The sequence below is a fragment of the Penicillium concentricum genome (genome assembly GCF_028827145.1).
Source record: "Penicillium concentricum strain IBT 3081 chromosome Unknown utg000002l_segment0_segment0, whole genome shotgun sequence".
Lineage (NCBI taxonomy): Eukaryota > Fungi > Ascomycota > Eurotiomycetes > Eurotiales > Aspergillaceae > Penicillium > Penicillium concentricum.
The window spans coordinates 7730275-7745498 of NW_026622755.1; the positions used below are offsets into that span (position 1 = coordinate 7730275).

Here is a 15224-nt window from a genome sequence, read left to right on the forward strand (position 1 = left end):
CTCTTTCATTTTGATACTTCAAGTCATTTTTAGCTTCTGCATGACCAGGGAGTTTGAATCAAGAGGGATCTTTGTCCAGATCTAATTCTACGGATCCACCAAGTACCAGAAGAAGGGTGTCGATCGCAGTTCCTAAGAACGCGGTAGCATCCGATACTCCTTCGGGCAGTTACCACCCATTAATCTGTACCCGTAAACTCCCACGGCCTTGGGAGATTGCGAAGTATGGATCACCGGGGCCTGGGGCAGCGAGGCAGGAATCCGTTTAAATTACGTGCATCATGCATGTGAAACACAAATCTGGGGGTTGTAGTCGTATTGCAGCATAACTATTTAAATCGAGATGAGTTGGCATGTCGATCTGTACTCTGTACCCCGTACAACGTGTATATGCATGTGTGCCTTGTTTGTTCCAGGTACGAGGTACAAGATGCCCGACCATGGATCAAAGAGTGAAAGAGTAATCTAGTCCAGGCAACCATTCTAGGGAGAATTATCTCTCGAAAGTCGGAAATGATTGAAATGATTGAATCACATGACCTAGGAATTTCCCCTTACGGGCTGCATCAACGGTGCATCACTGCAAATATGTCTCCATACCGAAGATATACCATGGGTTCTATCCACCTGCCTTGGAAATCCGACACGAATGACCAAGTCATGATGTTGGCAGTGGAGACGAAAAATCTCTTTCAATTGCCACATTTACATTTGAACCGGGTAGCCAATCATGGGTGTTACAACAGCCACAGCCCAAAGGTGGTTTTTTTTTGGCCTCAGCCATGATCTCAGACTGGGCTTTGTTCTGTACGCCGACTGGTTCTGGGCTTAGAGGGGCGTTTGGTGATGATTGTTGATTTGGTGGGGATGATTGGTTGAAGATGGAGACGGGAGGGTGGACACTAATGAGTGACTAGAGTGACTAGAGGGTTACTAATATGTAGATCGAGGCTGAGATCATCTGCAAGTGATTTTGGGCATGGGCAACAACCCTGGGCAACAATCCTCAATCACATTGTTCTTTGTATATTATAGGGGACAACCCTATTCAAATCAAAAAATCTTCTGACCGACTTTTTCCAGATGACGTTGACCAGTTGACGAACCATGGGTCTCGTGAACAAGAGGGTCTGGAACTTCTTTATTATTTTTTCTCTCTTTTCTATTCTTCTCTTCTTTTAATAGACTTAATTGGACCGGGCCTACTCGGCTTCCCCGTTAAACTGGTTCGACTGGTTACTTCATGGAATATAACGTGGGTATAAGGTGGATATACTACTAGTCTACAATCCAGGTACAATTCCGTTCGTCCCCCTTCCATTTTCTCTCTCATAAAATTGCTCTTCCTGCACCTCTGTACCTTGCAGTGTTTATTGTGATCTATTCATCTCTTGCGACACCCTATCTACTCCATCCCTTGCGGCGTAAATCTGACGAATCAAGTTCAGTGTGGAGAAGTGGGTTTGGATCTACTGCATCGGATATGTCGACAATCTAAAAAGGTCCGAGAACAGAAAAAGAAGCAGGACTTCAAAAAGACGATATCAATGAGATTCGCACAAAATGAACGAAAACCTCAACTATTCCGCTGCCAACGATACATGGCACGGCGAGCTGCTGGACAGCCCCATCTGCCAAAAGTGCCTCGAAATACATGACCATCATGCATGTACTCCTCTCTCCAAACCCCTTTCGGTAGACTCGGCAGACGCTTTGTCCCTCCCCCCTCGATCCATCAAATCTCGTATCACCGGGGCCCTTTCTATCCATGATTACCACAAGTTCCTCTCCAAGTCTGCAGACCGCATTGGCGATCCTGTCGATCAGACAGGAAAGAAATTGAAACGAAAAACTGCTGCATTGCATTTGAATCGCCCATCCGCACTTCCCATTTCTTATCCTCTATCTATATCCTCTGTGGCATCGAGTCCTCCGCCACTCTCTCCTTCCTACTCCCATAGCATCGTCTCTCAGTGGAGTGAAGAGCCGGAGATCGGGGAAGCTCAAACTGGTAAGCTTCTCCAATTGACTTTCTTCGAATAAACCTCCGGGAATCTTTATTGACAGTTCAATAGTTCATTACCAAGCCGCCCAAAGCCCACGACTACCTGTTGTCTCGGATCTCGGGACTCGTGCTAGACCTAATAGGAAGCGATTTGTAAGTAGACTGAAACACCTCAGCAAAGAGCCAACTCACTGATAAAAGTTTCAGAATACCTTTCGTGAAAAACTTCAACAAAGGGCCCAAACTCAAGCGGAAGAAGCTGAGCGTGACTCCAAAACTCAATCTTCAGACTCAATGCTGGCTAGTACGCAGGCCGTTGCCACCGTCTCACACGGTGGCGCTTGCTTTGAGATTCTGAATCCGCGCAAGTCGCTGGATCTAGCACGCATCGTCTCATATATTGAAGATGTCGACAATTGCTCCGTCTCCACAGACAATCAGCGAGACTCTACTTTCTCCATCGAACAAGGACTGGACCGGGTGTCCCTGTCCCAATTCACCGATGCCTCATTGCCATCATTTTACTCAAACAACTCGTTGTATACATCCCTCCCAGACCCCTCAACACCCAAAGGTCAACAGACGGACATGGCATCGTCTTCCCCGGGAATCCACGACCACATCCGGTCTCTATCAGACTACTCTGTCAATGAACAAAGTTTCAACTACTGGAGCCGACCCGTACATCTACATCAAACTGAGAACAACGATCTGCGCATCAATACATACAACCACCCAAGCAGCGACAGAGACTCCCCACAATCACCACACATGTCACCACACATGACCTCTATCACAGAAGAATCCAACCTCCCAAATCTAGACTTCTCCCACCGACCCTCAACCCCATCAACGCAAACCTTCTACTCAGAAAGCGAGATCGGCGAGCCCGGCTCCCCTGTCTACGCCAACGGCGACTGGGCCCAAGTCGACGACCGCGACAGAGGCATCCTATTCGATCTACAAGAAGACGAAACAACACCCGACCACCACGACTTCTCATTCTCACAAGAACACGAACCACAAACACCCCGTGAAACCCCCCTCGACACTCCAAGTGGCTCTCCCATGCAATCACCCATCTACTCTTCCTTCGACTCCGCTTACCCTTACCCAACCTCCATCTCCACCTCCAAACTCCCCCACTACTCTGCCCCCTTCGATCCATACACCTACGACCCGGTGTACCTCGACCCACACGTCCAGTCCGTTCTCGCAGCCGCGAACGCCGAGACGATGGGGTTACGGGGTAGTCCTGCACGCGCACTGGATGAGCTGCAGCGAGGGGCGCGCGCTGGCGAGACCAGTCCGCGATTCGAGTTCCAGAGGAGAAAGAGTGATGAGAGAAAATCTGGGGCGCAGAGGAAGGGGTTGAGGAAGTTTTTTAGTTGGAAACATGGGAGTTAGGCAGTTCTGAGAACTTTGTCTGTTACTTCTGGAATCGCCAGCTGGCTGTGTGTGACTTTTGGACCGGGAATTCGGTTATAATTTACGTCCATTGTGATAAGAGCGTGGCGCTTGGGTGTTGGATTGGATGGACTGGCTGGATACGAGTCTGGATTCTTTTCTTTTGTTCTTTTTCTTTTTTGGGGGCATTCTTCTACCTTGTCCTTTTTTATTACTTTTTATTACTTCTTCTATTCTGGGTCTGAGACTCATATTGTATCTATATCAATTTATATTCGACGCTTGTCAACATTCCGGATTTTTTCAATTTCGAACCCATCGATTGCGTCTTGGAAGAAAAGTAATTTGTAAATTGTTGATGCTGACAAGAATTCATAAGCAACAACCATAACGACCATAATCAATCAGTATACGACTAGGGATATACTACAACCAAGGAATGTGTCAGAATTCTAGATCGATCTATATGTAGACATTCTGGTGGCATGATCATCTCAATGGAATGAATGTTTCTTAAGGGTATCAAAATCGAGTATATACAACTCCATCCATAGAATCCAACACCTAAACCCAACATTCAATCATCATCCCTCTCAACCATCGACGCCAAAGCCGCACTAACAAGACTCTTCCTCCTAAGCCCCTGCTCATTCCTCTTCCCCGCAAACGCCCCATAATGACTCTTCTCAACCCGACTCGCCAGAACAGCCCCAGAAGAACTCTTCCTCCGTCTCCCCTCCACACCCCCCTCAGGCCCAAACCGACTCCTCGCAAGCGTAACCGCCCTCCTCCGCGGCGACGACCGAGGCGGCAACGAACTAGGATGACAATCGTCTTCGTCGCAGAAGTCCCCAGAAACAGGAGACGGTTCATCCAGCAACGAGCGCTGCATAGCCTCCACCTCCAACTCGTTGCATTGCAACCTGGAGATCTGCTGGCGCTGCATGCGCACGTCTTGGTGGTACGGATGCGGTTGCGGGTAGAAGGGGTGTCCGAGGCCGAAATCTGGTAGTTCTGAAAGCATGTCCGGGGGATTGAAGGTTGGGCTTGTTGTTGATGAGCCGGAGGGGGAGGAGTAGCAGTCGCCGATACTGTCGTCTGAGTGGTCTGTGTCTGGGGGTGTGAGGACTGTTCGGACGCCTGGGTACCGGCGTGAGCCGGGTGTGTGTCTCCCGTCTCTGGGTCTGGGTTGGGTCTGCTGGGATTGGAGTTTGTCTGTTGGTGCGAGGGTGTGTTCGTGTAGTTTTTGGGTTAGGGTTGAGATGGAGAGACGTTTGTGGTCTGAGTCATAGGGGAAGGGGACGGATGTTGGGGGTTGTTGGTTTCGGTGGAAGTGGGAGCGGGTGCGGGAGATGTTGCGGAATCGTTGCGATTGTGGTGATGGACAGCGCGAGGAGAGGGGAGAGATTAGATTGCTGTCGCTGTCGACCATTAGGCGGTCGTCGGCATCGAGGGCTAGACGGGAGGGTCGCGAGGACGGCGAGGTGAAGGAGAAGTCTTCGAACATTTTGTCCGATACTTGGTGGACTCGGGCGACGGGGTTTCCGAGTGGATATAAAGGATGGGATGTATGAGGTTGTTTGATCTGCGTTTCCTTTGAGTGCCGATGTGGTTGGGGGTTGTCGGCCTTTTGAGGGTTGCGATGTGCGTTTCGTATCGGGGATTGACCACCTACACTCAAGAGGGTACACGGGTGCGTACAACGTATGGTCTTTGATTGATTATATCGGCGATTTTATTTGCCCCTCGGAAAAAAATTGATTGTTCGACCACTGGTTGAGGTTGAGGCGAATGTCCACGTGATCGGGAACCACTATGCCGCATAAAGCCACACTTTAGTATGGACAGGGGTGTTTGTGGATTTTTTTGGTTGATTTTGGTTTTTGTAACAAAGTAGAGGGTTTAGTGGAATTTCGATGTCAGATTAAATGAATGTATACGTCGCTTTTTTCGCGTTCAGATCCCTGCAAGTCTATCAAGACCCTGGTTCTTAAGTGCATGTCGATCCTCATGTGGATACCCGTGCCCTAACTTAATATGCATCCGGGACTACGAGCCGTGGACTCTATAGATAGTATGGTAGTATAGTAGCTAGTATTGGCGATATATATATTCAGTTTTGTGTTCTTTGTTTGATTTCTTGACAATTCTCTAGGTCTGTCTTCCATGAGAAGTGGAATCTCCCTGCAAAAACGATCAGATACTTCGTATATATATTTGACATGTCTACAACATCCTACCTGCTAAACAACACTTATCCTTATTTTTTTATTCATCTATATAGTTTTTATACATATGTGTAGTACTAGTCTCTTCGATTATGGCGGGCAAGTTGATTTTCTAGTGTGGGCGTGACTGAATAGACAGCAAGTTGAGCGAGACAGGCTGTTAGCACGTCTCGACCATTCCTTGCGAGTAGACAGACTGTTATCTCACTTCTCACCATCCTCCACAACTTTGTCACTCTCATAACTACTTCATCCTAACTATCTCGATTTCATCAAATCTACCTGCGAAGATGACCGAAAACATAATGGAGAAGGGCAACGAGGCTGAAAACGCCAATGAAGACACAGTTATGGCGGACGAGGTCAACACCACCGAGGACGCAATCAAGGATCCCGCACCGGAGCAGCAGCAACAGAAGAAGAAGAAGAAGAAGAAGAAGAAGAAGAAGAAGCGAGTCAGGTCGCAGGCTTCATTTGACCGGCGTAAAGAGCGCGCCCGTCTCCGCAGCATGGGTCTTCCCGTTGTAAGTGGGCCATTCAATGTCTCATGGCAGTACCTTGGAGTATCAAACTAATATATTGGTATTTAATAGCCCACTCCGCCGCCCCAACAAGTGTGTGACCCGGCCTTACCACTCGAGCGCAAGCGCAACAAGAAAAGGGCCAAAAAGGCCAAAAGTTGTGTCCCTACAAATGCCGATACCGAGTCTAATACTAACAGCTAATAGAAGCTGCCTACGAAGCAGCTAAGCGGGCTGCTAAGCAAGCCGAAGAGGGACCCGTAGCTGCAAGCACCTCTCTTCCCGCCAACGCTCACCCCACAGCTCCTGAGAACGATACCGTTATCATACCTGATGTTGAAGATGAGAGGATGGAAGATGACAATGCTGAGATGGATTTGGACCCAGCACCCACCATGACTCTTGTGTATCGGGGTAAGACAGGCTGAGTAGTGATAGCGGGTCAATCAGAGTTGGCTGGGCTCTCGGTATCATGGGATCCTGAGATCTCACGGTTCTAATATGTGCTGTATAACTGTGGTTCATACATCAGAATTAAAAGGAAATAGCTAACTAGGGCTGAGTCTAAAATGGACAGTTGATATGTACCCATTTCAAATGCATTATAAGACGACTACCACACTGTTGTTGTAAAAAAGAAAGTTGACGAACCCAGTAGGGGGATGGCGTACATCAGCCTACAACTTGCGGTCTGAGGATTCGAACCCATGTGAGGTGGCCTAATTAGGTAGTCTAGAGCAGGTATGGCTCATGGTCAACTTACCAACTAGACTACCTCGGGTTTGCTGATTATTATTACACTGACTCTTATATTTAACTAACACCCTTACCATATTCCCTATTCCCTCCAAGTTATGGTTTCTAAGGCTTGGTACCCATTTCAAACGCATTGTAAGACGACTACCACACTATTGTTGTAAAAAGAAAATAAAAAGTTGATGAACCCAGCAGGGGAATGGCGAACATCAGCCTACAACTTGCGGTCTGAGGATTCGAACCCATGTGAGGTGACCTAATTAGTTAGTCTAGAGCAGGTATGGCTCATGGTCAACTTACCAACTAGACCACCTCGGGTTTGCTGATTATTACTACACTGACTCTTATATTTAACCGATGCCCTTACCCTATTCCCTCTAGTTATGGGTTCTAAGATTTAGTAGACGAATTATTATCTCGTTACTCTCACCTCTCTCACCTCGTCTCATTTCACTCTTAGTTCACTTCTATCTCACTTCTTTCTCACTTCCCTCTCATTTCTGTCTCGCTTCCCTCTCTTCCATTTTATCTCCACCTTTATTCCAGCCATCGTTGTCTCATCAGATCTAACTCTTCTACGATGACTGAAAACAGCAGAGAAAGATGTCTGGTCTTACAATATTTCGGTATATGATAGTGTCTCCCTCCCCATGTGCGCGACCCCACCTCTACCATTCAAGGCTAAGCAGTCGTGAGCTGCAAGCACCTCTGGTTACGAAGCATGCTTGTTCCAGAAGCTAAGGGAGTTTTCAGTCAGATGAAAAGAGAAGTTCGGGTGCGATGAGGTCATGAGCCAGAACCCATCATATCCAGAGGACCAGGAGAGCTTGGACCTCACTACTCCGGAGGAAGAGGCCGTCCAGGCCCAGATCAAAAATCATCACGCGCAGAGTCTGGAGAGAAAGAAGATCCTGCAGGAGATGGAATAAATTTTCCCACCGACACTCCCCCTATGACTCTCGAGAAGAGTATCATGCCCGAGGCTGAAGATCAGAAGATGGAAGAAGACGATGTTGAGACTTGGGCCCGGCGGAGCCATGACTCTCGTCCATCGGAACAAGACATCTGGTTGAGTGATGGCGGAGACTCTCCTGTACCATGGCTTTATTTATAGTGTAGCCTCGAGTCATACGTTCAATCGAATTTATACTTCTTGACAACGGCCCTCTACCAGTCTTTCTACTCAAAGGCTTGTTACGTATCTTTGTTGACTCTTCCATATGGCCTTGTGGCAAGTTCTTGTCCACACGTATATAGCCCTTCACTGTAGGAGCTACAATTTACATATATAGGTAGTCGAAGTTATGGACTCCTGAACTCTCACTAAAGAATTATAAGATCGTGGTCCTGATAGGTGCGAGCAAAATTCGTTGGAATAAAAAAACACTGGCCGACATTGGGAGTTTCCAAAAGAGACTGTCTATCTACAAACGCATTTTACATGACAACGCTGTTTTGACAAGAAAAAAGGCAACCAACCCTATACGGGTTCAAACTCAGGGGTGTAACTTAGAGGGCAGTCTTGAATGGATAGACCTATTCGTGCGCGATCTACCAACTAAGCTATCCCTGAGTTCTGTGATTACTATTACACTGACTTTAATATTTAACCGACACTTAGATCCCCTTCCTCTCTACTACTTCTCAAAGTGCCCCTGATAACCCTTTCCTAGATGCCTTCGTACATGTAATTTTGTACACCAAGTTTGTCTACAGTTCAGGAAGCTATGAGTATTTGTACATATACACACTAAGTCCTTTTGATTGGAAGATTTTGGTATGATTTGGTGAACCATTGTAGCTGGTCCTACGAAATCAGTTAACCATATCTCTTAGATTTCTCTGCAGTGAACACAAATTGAGGCCTCCATCGAGCCAAGCACTAGATATTGAATCTAAATGGGACTCTAACTTGTCAAATAGTCTTGGACGCTACGTAGTAGGGACCAGAAGAAAAATATGAAGGGAGTTGTATTGGAAAGGAAGACGAAACTACTGAACTATCTATCTTACGAGGGTTGTGACGACCTACCCAAGGCACACACACTCCAACAAACAGACCCTCTGGGTCCACGGTCCCAGACCCACTTTCCAGTCTCAGACTCGTAGTTGTTATCACCGGTCTTCGCTTTGGGTTCCCCAACACCGTAAGTCCCAGCACTAGTAGTAGAAGGCTGAATCAGCGCATGGCAGATTCAGGGGTGGCGGGCGAGGGTGCGGCGGGGGAGGGCTAACAGAAGCCGAGACCGAGACAGCCTCAGGGGCATCGGCACTCTGGACAACGGAGGGCTATATCAATCACAATGTTAACTCAGATCAAGTTATACGTAGCGAATAGGAAAAGCAAGGAAGGTGAGTAGCCATCCCAACAACTGGGAACCCCCGGAAGACTCGACAGGTAGAGACCAGATAAGATACGAGTACTTACAACGTCAATCCACTGCTGACGCAGATGACGGCGAAAGCTTCGATTTATTTTCCAATTATTCTTGTCCTCCCTCGAGAATCGCCTTCCATGACGATAGTCATGATAATGGGTGGGATCAGTCAATTCTGCTTAGGAGGAAGCGCAGGGTCTGGCTGACCCTGAATCATGAATGACTGTAGCAACCGATTGTTAGTTGGATCAAGCTATTCATAGTGGGGATGTGGAAAGAGTTGGAAGACAGTCGACATCCCGACAACTGGGGACAACCAGGATATTCTACAGGTTGGGTCCAAAGAAGACCGAGTACTTACCACGTCAATTCCTTTATCACACAAGTACCGGCGGAAACTGGGTTGCGTTTCATTTTTTTTCAGCGTTTCATCCGGCGAAGGAGAGCGTTTCATGTAGGAAATAGAGATGAGTGGAGGAAATAGTGAAAGAGAGGGATCGATGGGAAATATCTCCTAGGGAACACTGGTCCTAAGTCAACGTCGATGAACGTTAAGATTGAGAAAGGAACGTCTGAAGAAAATAGGAGAGGGGAGGAGAAAGGGCTATCTTTAGGCGAAGGGAGAATCGTGCGGAGAGAACAGGAGAGAAAGAGGAAAGTACAACTGCCGGGGACTTCGAATGAATAAATAGACTACGTCGTATCTTACTACTTACTAGAGCGAGAGATGTTTGAGGTACAAGGTATACTCACACGGCCCGTTTTGCCTCAAAAGCTAAAAAAGAATAAAGGGCGGGAAAATGACCAAAATGTAAAGCAAGAAAGATGACGGAAAAAAAGAGGTGACGAACCCAGCAGGGGTAATGGCAAACATCAGCCTGCAACTTGCGGTCTGAGGATTCAAACCCGCGCCGGTGACCCCGAGGTAGGCTGGGACTGCCCGGGTCCGTAAGCGATCTACCAACTAGGCCACATGGGTTTGGTGATTTGATTTTGATATATAACCAACGCCTCCCAGTCATATCACGTGACTGGCTTGCCCTAGAGCGATTACAATATTATTTTGCTTCTTACTTCTTTCTTTAATGATGCTGTATAAAATGCAACTATGACCTAGAGATTATAATATACCAGAGTACCTAAGTTTTTTGCATCAGTATTGATTCATATACCGTGGTATATTCATCCAAACAAGATATAGGGATTATAGAAAAGGGAGGGCTTGCAGAAGTAAAGGCTACGGTTTTAGAGATGGGTAAAGCATGCCTCTGGTCCCTAGATATAGCTCACCCCAGCTACCTTGACTCTTTATGTCATCTGTCCGCTATCTATATCCCAAAAACTGGTATAGCTCAGGCTTATAACAATGCTTAAATAAGGAACAAGAAATAAATGGAAATGGGAAAGAGAACAAATTTGTATCCAAGAGACGTGCAGACCAACTTCTCCTTAAGTGAAGAGGGCCGGGTAGTCTCACGCTGAACAAAACAGAAACAAGGAGGCTCATGCTTAGTCAAAGAGCCCTTCAGAGGGCCATTCTAGAGGTCCCTCCAGCTCATCAAATAGACCCAGAGGGTCCACAGGATCGCAAACGTATTGATTGGCGGCCTCTATCTTAGCTACTGTAGTGCTTTGAGTGCCAACATGAGGAGCGGAAGGTTTGGCGGGCTCTGGGGCTGGCAAAGACGGGACAGCAGGGGAAGACGGGGCAACAGGCAAAGACGGGGCTGCAGGCGAAGACACAGGAGCGGGCGAGGGAAGAACAACAGGCGGGGAGGCGGCAACAGGCGACGAGGAGCTTGAACTGGTTGCCTCAGCCGCAGGAGAAGCAGCAGAACTCGACAGGACATTGTCCTCGTCAGTGGCGGCGGCACCGCCAGCTGCCAACTCTTTCAGAATATTAGCTCCTAATCAGTAAGAAATGTTATTGCGACACTTACTCTTTTTCTTGTTCGCCCTTCTTCGGTTCGGCCGGCGGTATGATCGTTTACGCTTTGGCGGCAGGGCGGAGTCACGCGTGCGAGGGACGACAGGAGGCTTTATAAATCGAATGTCAGTTTAGGCTAGTTCATACACGAGGGAGATGGTATATGGGAAGGAAGCCCGTAGGTATCCCGACAGTCGGAGACAATCAGTATGTTCGACAGGTTGGAACTAGAGCAGTTATGAGTACTCACAACTTCAATGCCCTGCTTGCGCAGGTACCGACGGAGACTGGGTTTCCGTTTTGCTTTGCTTGGGGCTTCCCCCGGAGAACGAGGTTGTTCCATGATGTTACGAGATAAATGAGTATTGATGTTGATGGAAAGGTGGGTGCGATGAGACACGAAGAGAGAAGAAGAAGAAGAAGAAGAAGAAGAAGAAGAAGAAGAAGAAGAGAAAGTTCCCACGCGTGGGGGGTTTGAAAAGATGAGCAGCTTCCTTGTTGACTGAGACCTCTTTGATTGCAGATGTGGGAAACTCTTCAGGTTGACCCCGATCTTCTTTCCAATAAACAACTGTTTGCCTCAGCTATCGGAGTGAATATGACCCTGGCATATATTTCCTAGCAACCCCTTCAGCTACGATTCTTTCTTTGTTCTACTCTACAAGAGTGCTAGGCATGAGTCTGTAACGCAAAGAGAGTTTTGTTTCTGACATTTTTGTATGTATTCTGCCATTATTTGAGCAGGCCATATCTTGCATTGGAAGAGAGCACGAAGCCCACCTGCTCATTATGTATATGGCAAAACAGAAGCCTTGATCTTGGTCTCAGTTCTATTTTATGGTGACATGGACTTGGAAACATCCCATGACGCCTATATACTAGACCTTGAAGCCCACCAAAAAGCCCACCCAACAAATTCCAGATATTAGATCTGAGTGAAGTAGCCAAAACTTGAATGCCATATTATCTTGGTTGGCTCCAGGATAAGTGCAGGGAACCAAATCAAGTTGAAGCATTGGAACATCCAACCCATGTCCTGCTCATGTTATCAGATCTATCCACATCGCGATATGATAGCCATCCGGAGGCAGGTTTGGTCGCAAGGTGACAGCGGACATGGTCCCAAGCTCCATTGTGCCAGTGACTCATGGAGATGCTCCATATATACCTCACTATTTGTTCCGCCAGTTTTGTTAAAGAAAGTCTCGCTTTCAGCTCACGGGAAGTTGGAGCTTGTTGGCAAGTCTGCAGATGTGGAAGGACTCGAGACGACAGAGGACGCGTATTAGAGTGTAACTATTTAGCAAAATCATCAATAGAAGGCGGTCTCTTCGGAGAAATAATGATACTCATAGCATGGCGATTCCTTTGACGTTTCAATCCAATGGCAGCATGTGTGGTGGGCACACAGAGTATCCTATTCGGAGGATTGGAAACCGCTACTAAAGATTTCTCGTCATGGCAGATGGTGTTTCGTCCCATCTGGCAATGGAATCATCTTCGAGAAACTCCCTAACTGGTAGTCAGCATATGGACATCTGGGGAAATTCTTGACAAAATTTGATGGCTGACGAATGAATTTGTAGGTGTGTGTGTGTGTGTGTGTGTGTGAGAGAGAGAGAGAGAGAGAGAGAGAGAGAGAGAGAGAGAAGGTGAGCAAAAAACATTGGAATAAGAGGAAAGGGAGACAGCGAGCATGAGCAAACAAGCCAGACTGAGGTTTGTGCCTACACTACGACGGTGTATAGCGCCCAATGCCAAATGCCAGAATTTAATGCCTAGGTTCCTTATTTGGCCTAACTTATGCCTGAATTCTGCCTTGTTTTAGACCACTTTTAGGCCTCTCTATAGTTACGGTGCTATAACCAACTCGCTAGTTATAGAATAACTAGGCGCCGTTAACCCATAGAAATAAGCCTTTCATCTCCATATAAATCGAGAAATCTCCTTTTTTTTTTAGACTTGCAAACCACCCAGAATATGGAAATGAAAAGCTTTCAAAATCGTCCAAAAACATGGAGATACTACCATTTGTATAGGATCAAAGGCTTAATTCAGGCATAAGTCAGGCCAAAATAAGGCACCCAGGCATAAAAATCTGGCATTTGGCATTGAGCGCTTTACACCGTCGTGTCTACGCCTTTCACACGCTCTACTTTTTGCTCTGTGCGAACCGAGAAAGAGCATCACAGATATAAACCCAAATTCGGGACAAAAAATGTAGTTAAATTACCTTTAATATGTGCAAAAGTATGTAATCTTCATGTGAGGTACCAAAGATCTTGGGTCATGCTCTGTCCTGGTCATTGCATCTGCATATGGTGCAATACTCGCACACATTCCTCCACAACCACAAGCAACAAATAATCCAACAAGTGGTGATGCCAATGTTCAATCAATGATGAATCAGGTCGGCACGCTATATCGGGATAAGCGACAGTTTTTTTCCTTCTGCCGAAACGGTCGTTATATGTGTAGTATTCCGAGGACAAGTTGCCTTGCCAAGCCAGCTCGATATCATGCAAATGAGCCTAATTGGGCTTGGGCTGACCACTAAAATAATTTCCTATGAGGTGCCCGGAAACTCTACTATTATGGGGAAGGGGATAGTAATTGTTATCAAAAAGCGTGATTATGTGAAGCCAAAGATCCTTGTGGAGGATCGCCATGTGAATCTATGATGTGCCAATCCAAATAAAGGAGATCCAATTTATGTGGAATTGAGTGAATTTCTCGAGAGCCATTCAAAATTAAAATTAAAATTAAAGGAAGATTGACGATAGGGTCATTAACCACGGAAATATTGCGTGCAGACCGTTGACCGTTGCAATTTATGCGGAGTTTATGGGTCTGAGGTATAGGGCTTGGGTGGCGGCAAGGGGAAGGCGGTGTGCAGATCGAGTGGAATGCCGTCCCCCTTCGAGACCTTAGACAGCCAGGTCCTTCTCTGTTACGTCTCTGTCACGGCAGCTCACTCCCTGCACCTAAGTATTCGACCATGTCTGCTTATCTCGCCCCTAAAAAGGGCTATATGAGCCGGGTTGGAACTCCCCCTCCGATTCCAGCAAAGACGCTCTTGTCAGCCCACCAGTTACCGGAACTTGGCGAGCAACAGTTGCAAGAATGCCTTGATCGCACTGTCCGTGATGGTTGTGATATCCGCCATTTCTATGAGGTTATGCTTGGTGCGATTAGGTCAAACAAGGTGTATCTCGTGAAGGAGCTACTCCGATATAAAATACCTGTCTCGCCAATCTATATACTCGAAGCTGTTAAGGTAAAGGCGAAAGATATCCTAATAGCCTTCTTTGATAACGGCTGGGATATTAACACGCCAATGAGTGGCATAGACCCCCCTATTCTTACGTGAGAACACCTATATTCTTGTAAAAGTTGCTAGCTGAATAACATTCGTCTCATTTTAGCAACGCTCTCGAGGACCTAGAGATGACAATATGGCTACTTGATCGTGGCGCAGATCCTAATATGCGATGTGATATCGATAATACCCCGCTCTCTTATGCCGTTAGATATGCCGATTTGTCAACCATTAATCTTCTCCTACGCCGTGGTGGTGATGTCAGAATAGGCCAGCTTGTGCATAATGCGATTTATCGAGAGCCCGACACCCTTAAAGTTGTCGAAATCCTACTTGATCGGGGTGCTTCTTTGAATTCTCTTATGTACCAAGACCATCAATATTCTCGCAACATGTTTCCTTTTATGGGGGAAACTCCTCTGCACACGGCAGTGGCTCTTAAAAGATATAACGTCATCCGTTTTCTGATTCACAAAGGTGCAAGTGTGAAAATCGAAGATTACAGGGGTCAAACAGTGATGCAATCCGCAGATGAAGACACCAGGAGAATGATTATGCAAGAGATTCGGAACAGCAGCACCTCACACGCATCTTCGTGATATGTTTACTCTTCCGGCAAAAGTCGACTACACGTTGAAATTAGATATTTGGCTATCAACAACGTTTATAGCAGTTATATATAT

The 15224-nt window shown here is 46.7% G+C and overlaps 7 protein-coding genes across 7 annotated transcripts; 5 read left to right on the plus strand and 2 right to left on the minus strand.

Annotated features, from left to right (window-relative positions):
• Nucleotides 1-1563: 1563 nt before the first annotated feature.
• Nucleotides 1564-3412, plus strand: N7517_006658 (oxidoreductase, short-chain dehydrogenase/reductase family; the record flags this gene model as incomplete). Its single annotated transcript, XM_056724388.1, has 3 exons — nucleotides 1564-2011; nucleotides 2076-2158; nucleotides 2213-3412. The coding sequence occupies 3 exons, from the start codon at nucleotides 1564-1566 to the stop codon at nucleotides 3410-3412; spliced, it is 1731 nt and encodes a 576-aa protein (XP_056580638.1).
• A 577-nt stretch (nucleotides 3413-3989) lies between these two features.
• N7517_006659 (uncharacterized protein) lies at nucleotides 3990-4919 on the minus strand (the record flags this gene model as incomplete). Its single annotated transcript, XM_056724389.1, has 1 exon — nucleotides 3990-4919. The coding sequence occupies one exon, from the start codon at nucleotides 4917-4919 to the stop codon at nucleotides 3990-3992; it is 930 nt and encodes a 309-aa protein (XP_056580639.1).
• Nucleotides 4920-5930: 1011 nt separating this feature from the next.
• Nucleotides 5931-6589, plus strand: N7517_006660 (uncharacterized protein; the record flags this gene model as incomplete). The annotated part of the gene is made up of 3 exons (XM_056724390.1): nucleotides 5931-6164; nucleotides 6234-6318; nucleotides 6369-6589. The coding sequence occupies 3 exons, from the start codon at nucleotides 5931-5933 to the stop codon at nucleotides 6587-6589; spliced, it is 540 nt and encodes a 179-aa protein (XP_056580640.1).
• A 908-nt stretch (nucleotides 6590-7497) lies between these two features.
• Nucleotides 7498-7846, plus strand: N7517_006661 (uncharacterized protein; the record flags this gene model as incomplete). The annotated part of the gene is made up of 2 exons (XM_056724391.1): nucleotides 7498-7543; nucleotides 7683-7846. The coding sequence occupies 2 exons, from the start codon at nucleotides 7498-7500 to the stop codon at nucleotides 7844-7846; spliced, it is 210 nt and encodes a 69-aa protein (XP_056580641.1).
• Nucleotides 7847-10804: 2958 nt separating this feature from the next.
• N7517_006662 (uncharacterized protein) lies at nucleotides 10805-11565 on the minus strand (the record flags this gene model as incomplete). Its single annotated transcript, XM_056724392.1, has 3 exons — nucleotides 10805-11184; nucleotides 11236-11332; nucleotides 11473-11565. The coding sequence occupies 3 exons, from the start codon at nucleotides 11563-11565 to the stop codon at nucleotides 10805-10807; spliced, it is 570 nt and encodes a 189-aa protein (XP_056580642.1).
• Nucleotides 11566-13462: 1897 nt separating this feature from the next.
• N7517_006663 (uncharacterized protein) lies at nucleotides 13463-13903 on the plus strand (the record flags this gene model as incomplete). The annotated part of the gene is given in 3 exon segments (XM_056724393.1): nucleotides 13463-13472; nucleotides 13493-13687; nucleotides 13701-13903. The coding sequence occupies 3 exon segments, from the start codon at nucleotides 13463-13465 to the stop codon at nucleotides 13901-13903; spliced, it is 408 nt and encodes a 135-aa protein (XP_056580643.1).
• Nucleotides 13904-14220: 317 nt separating this feature from the next.
• N7517_006664 (ankyrin repeat domain-containing protein) lies at nucleotides 14221-15140 on the plus strand (the record flags this gene model as incomplete). The annotated part of the gene is made up of 2 exons (XM_056724394.1): nucleotides 14221-14588; nucleotides 14648-15140. The coding sequence occupies 2 exons, from the start codon at nucleotides 14221-14223 to the stop codon at nucleotides 15138-15140; spliced, it is 861 nt and encodes a 286-aa protein (XP_056580644.1).
• Nucleotides 15141-15224: the final 84 nt, after the last annotated feature.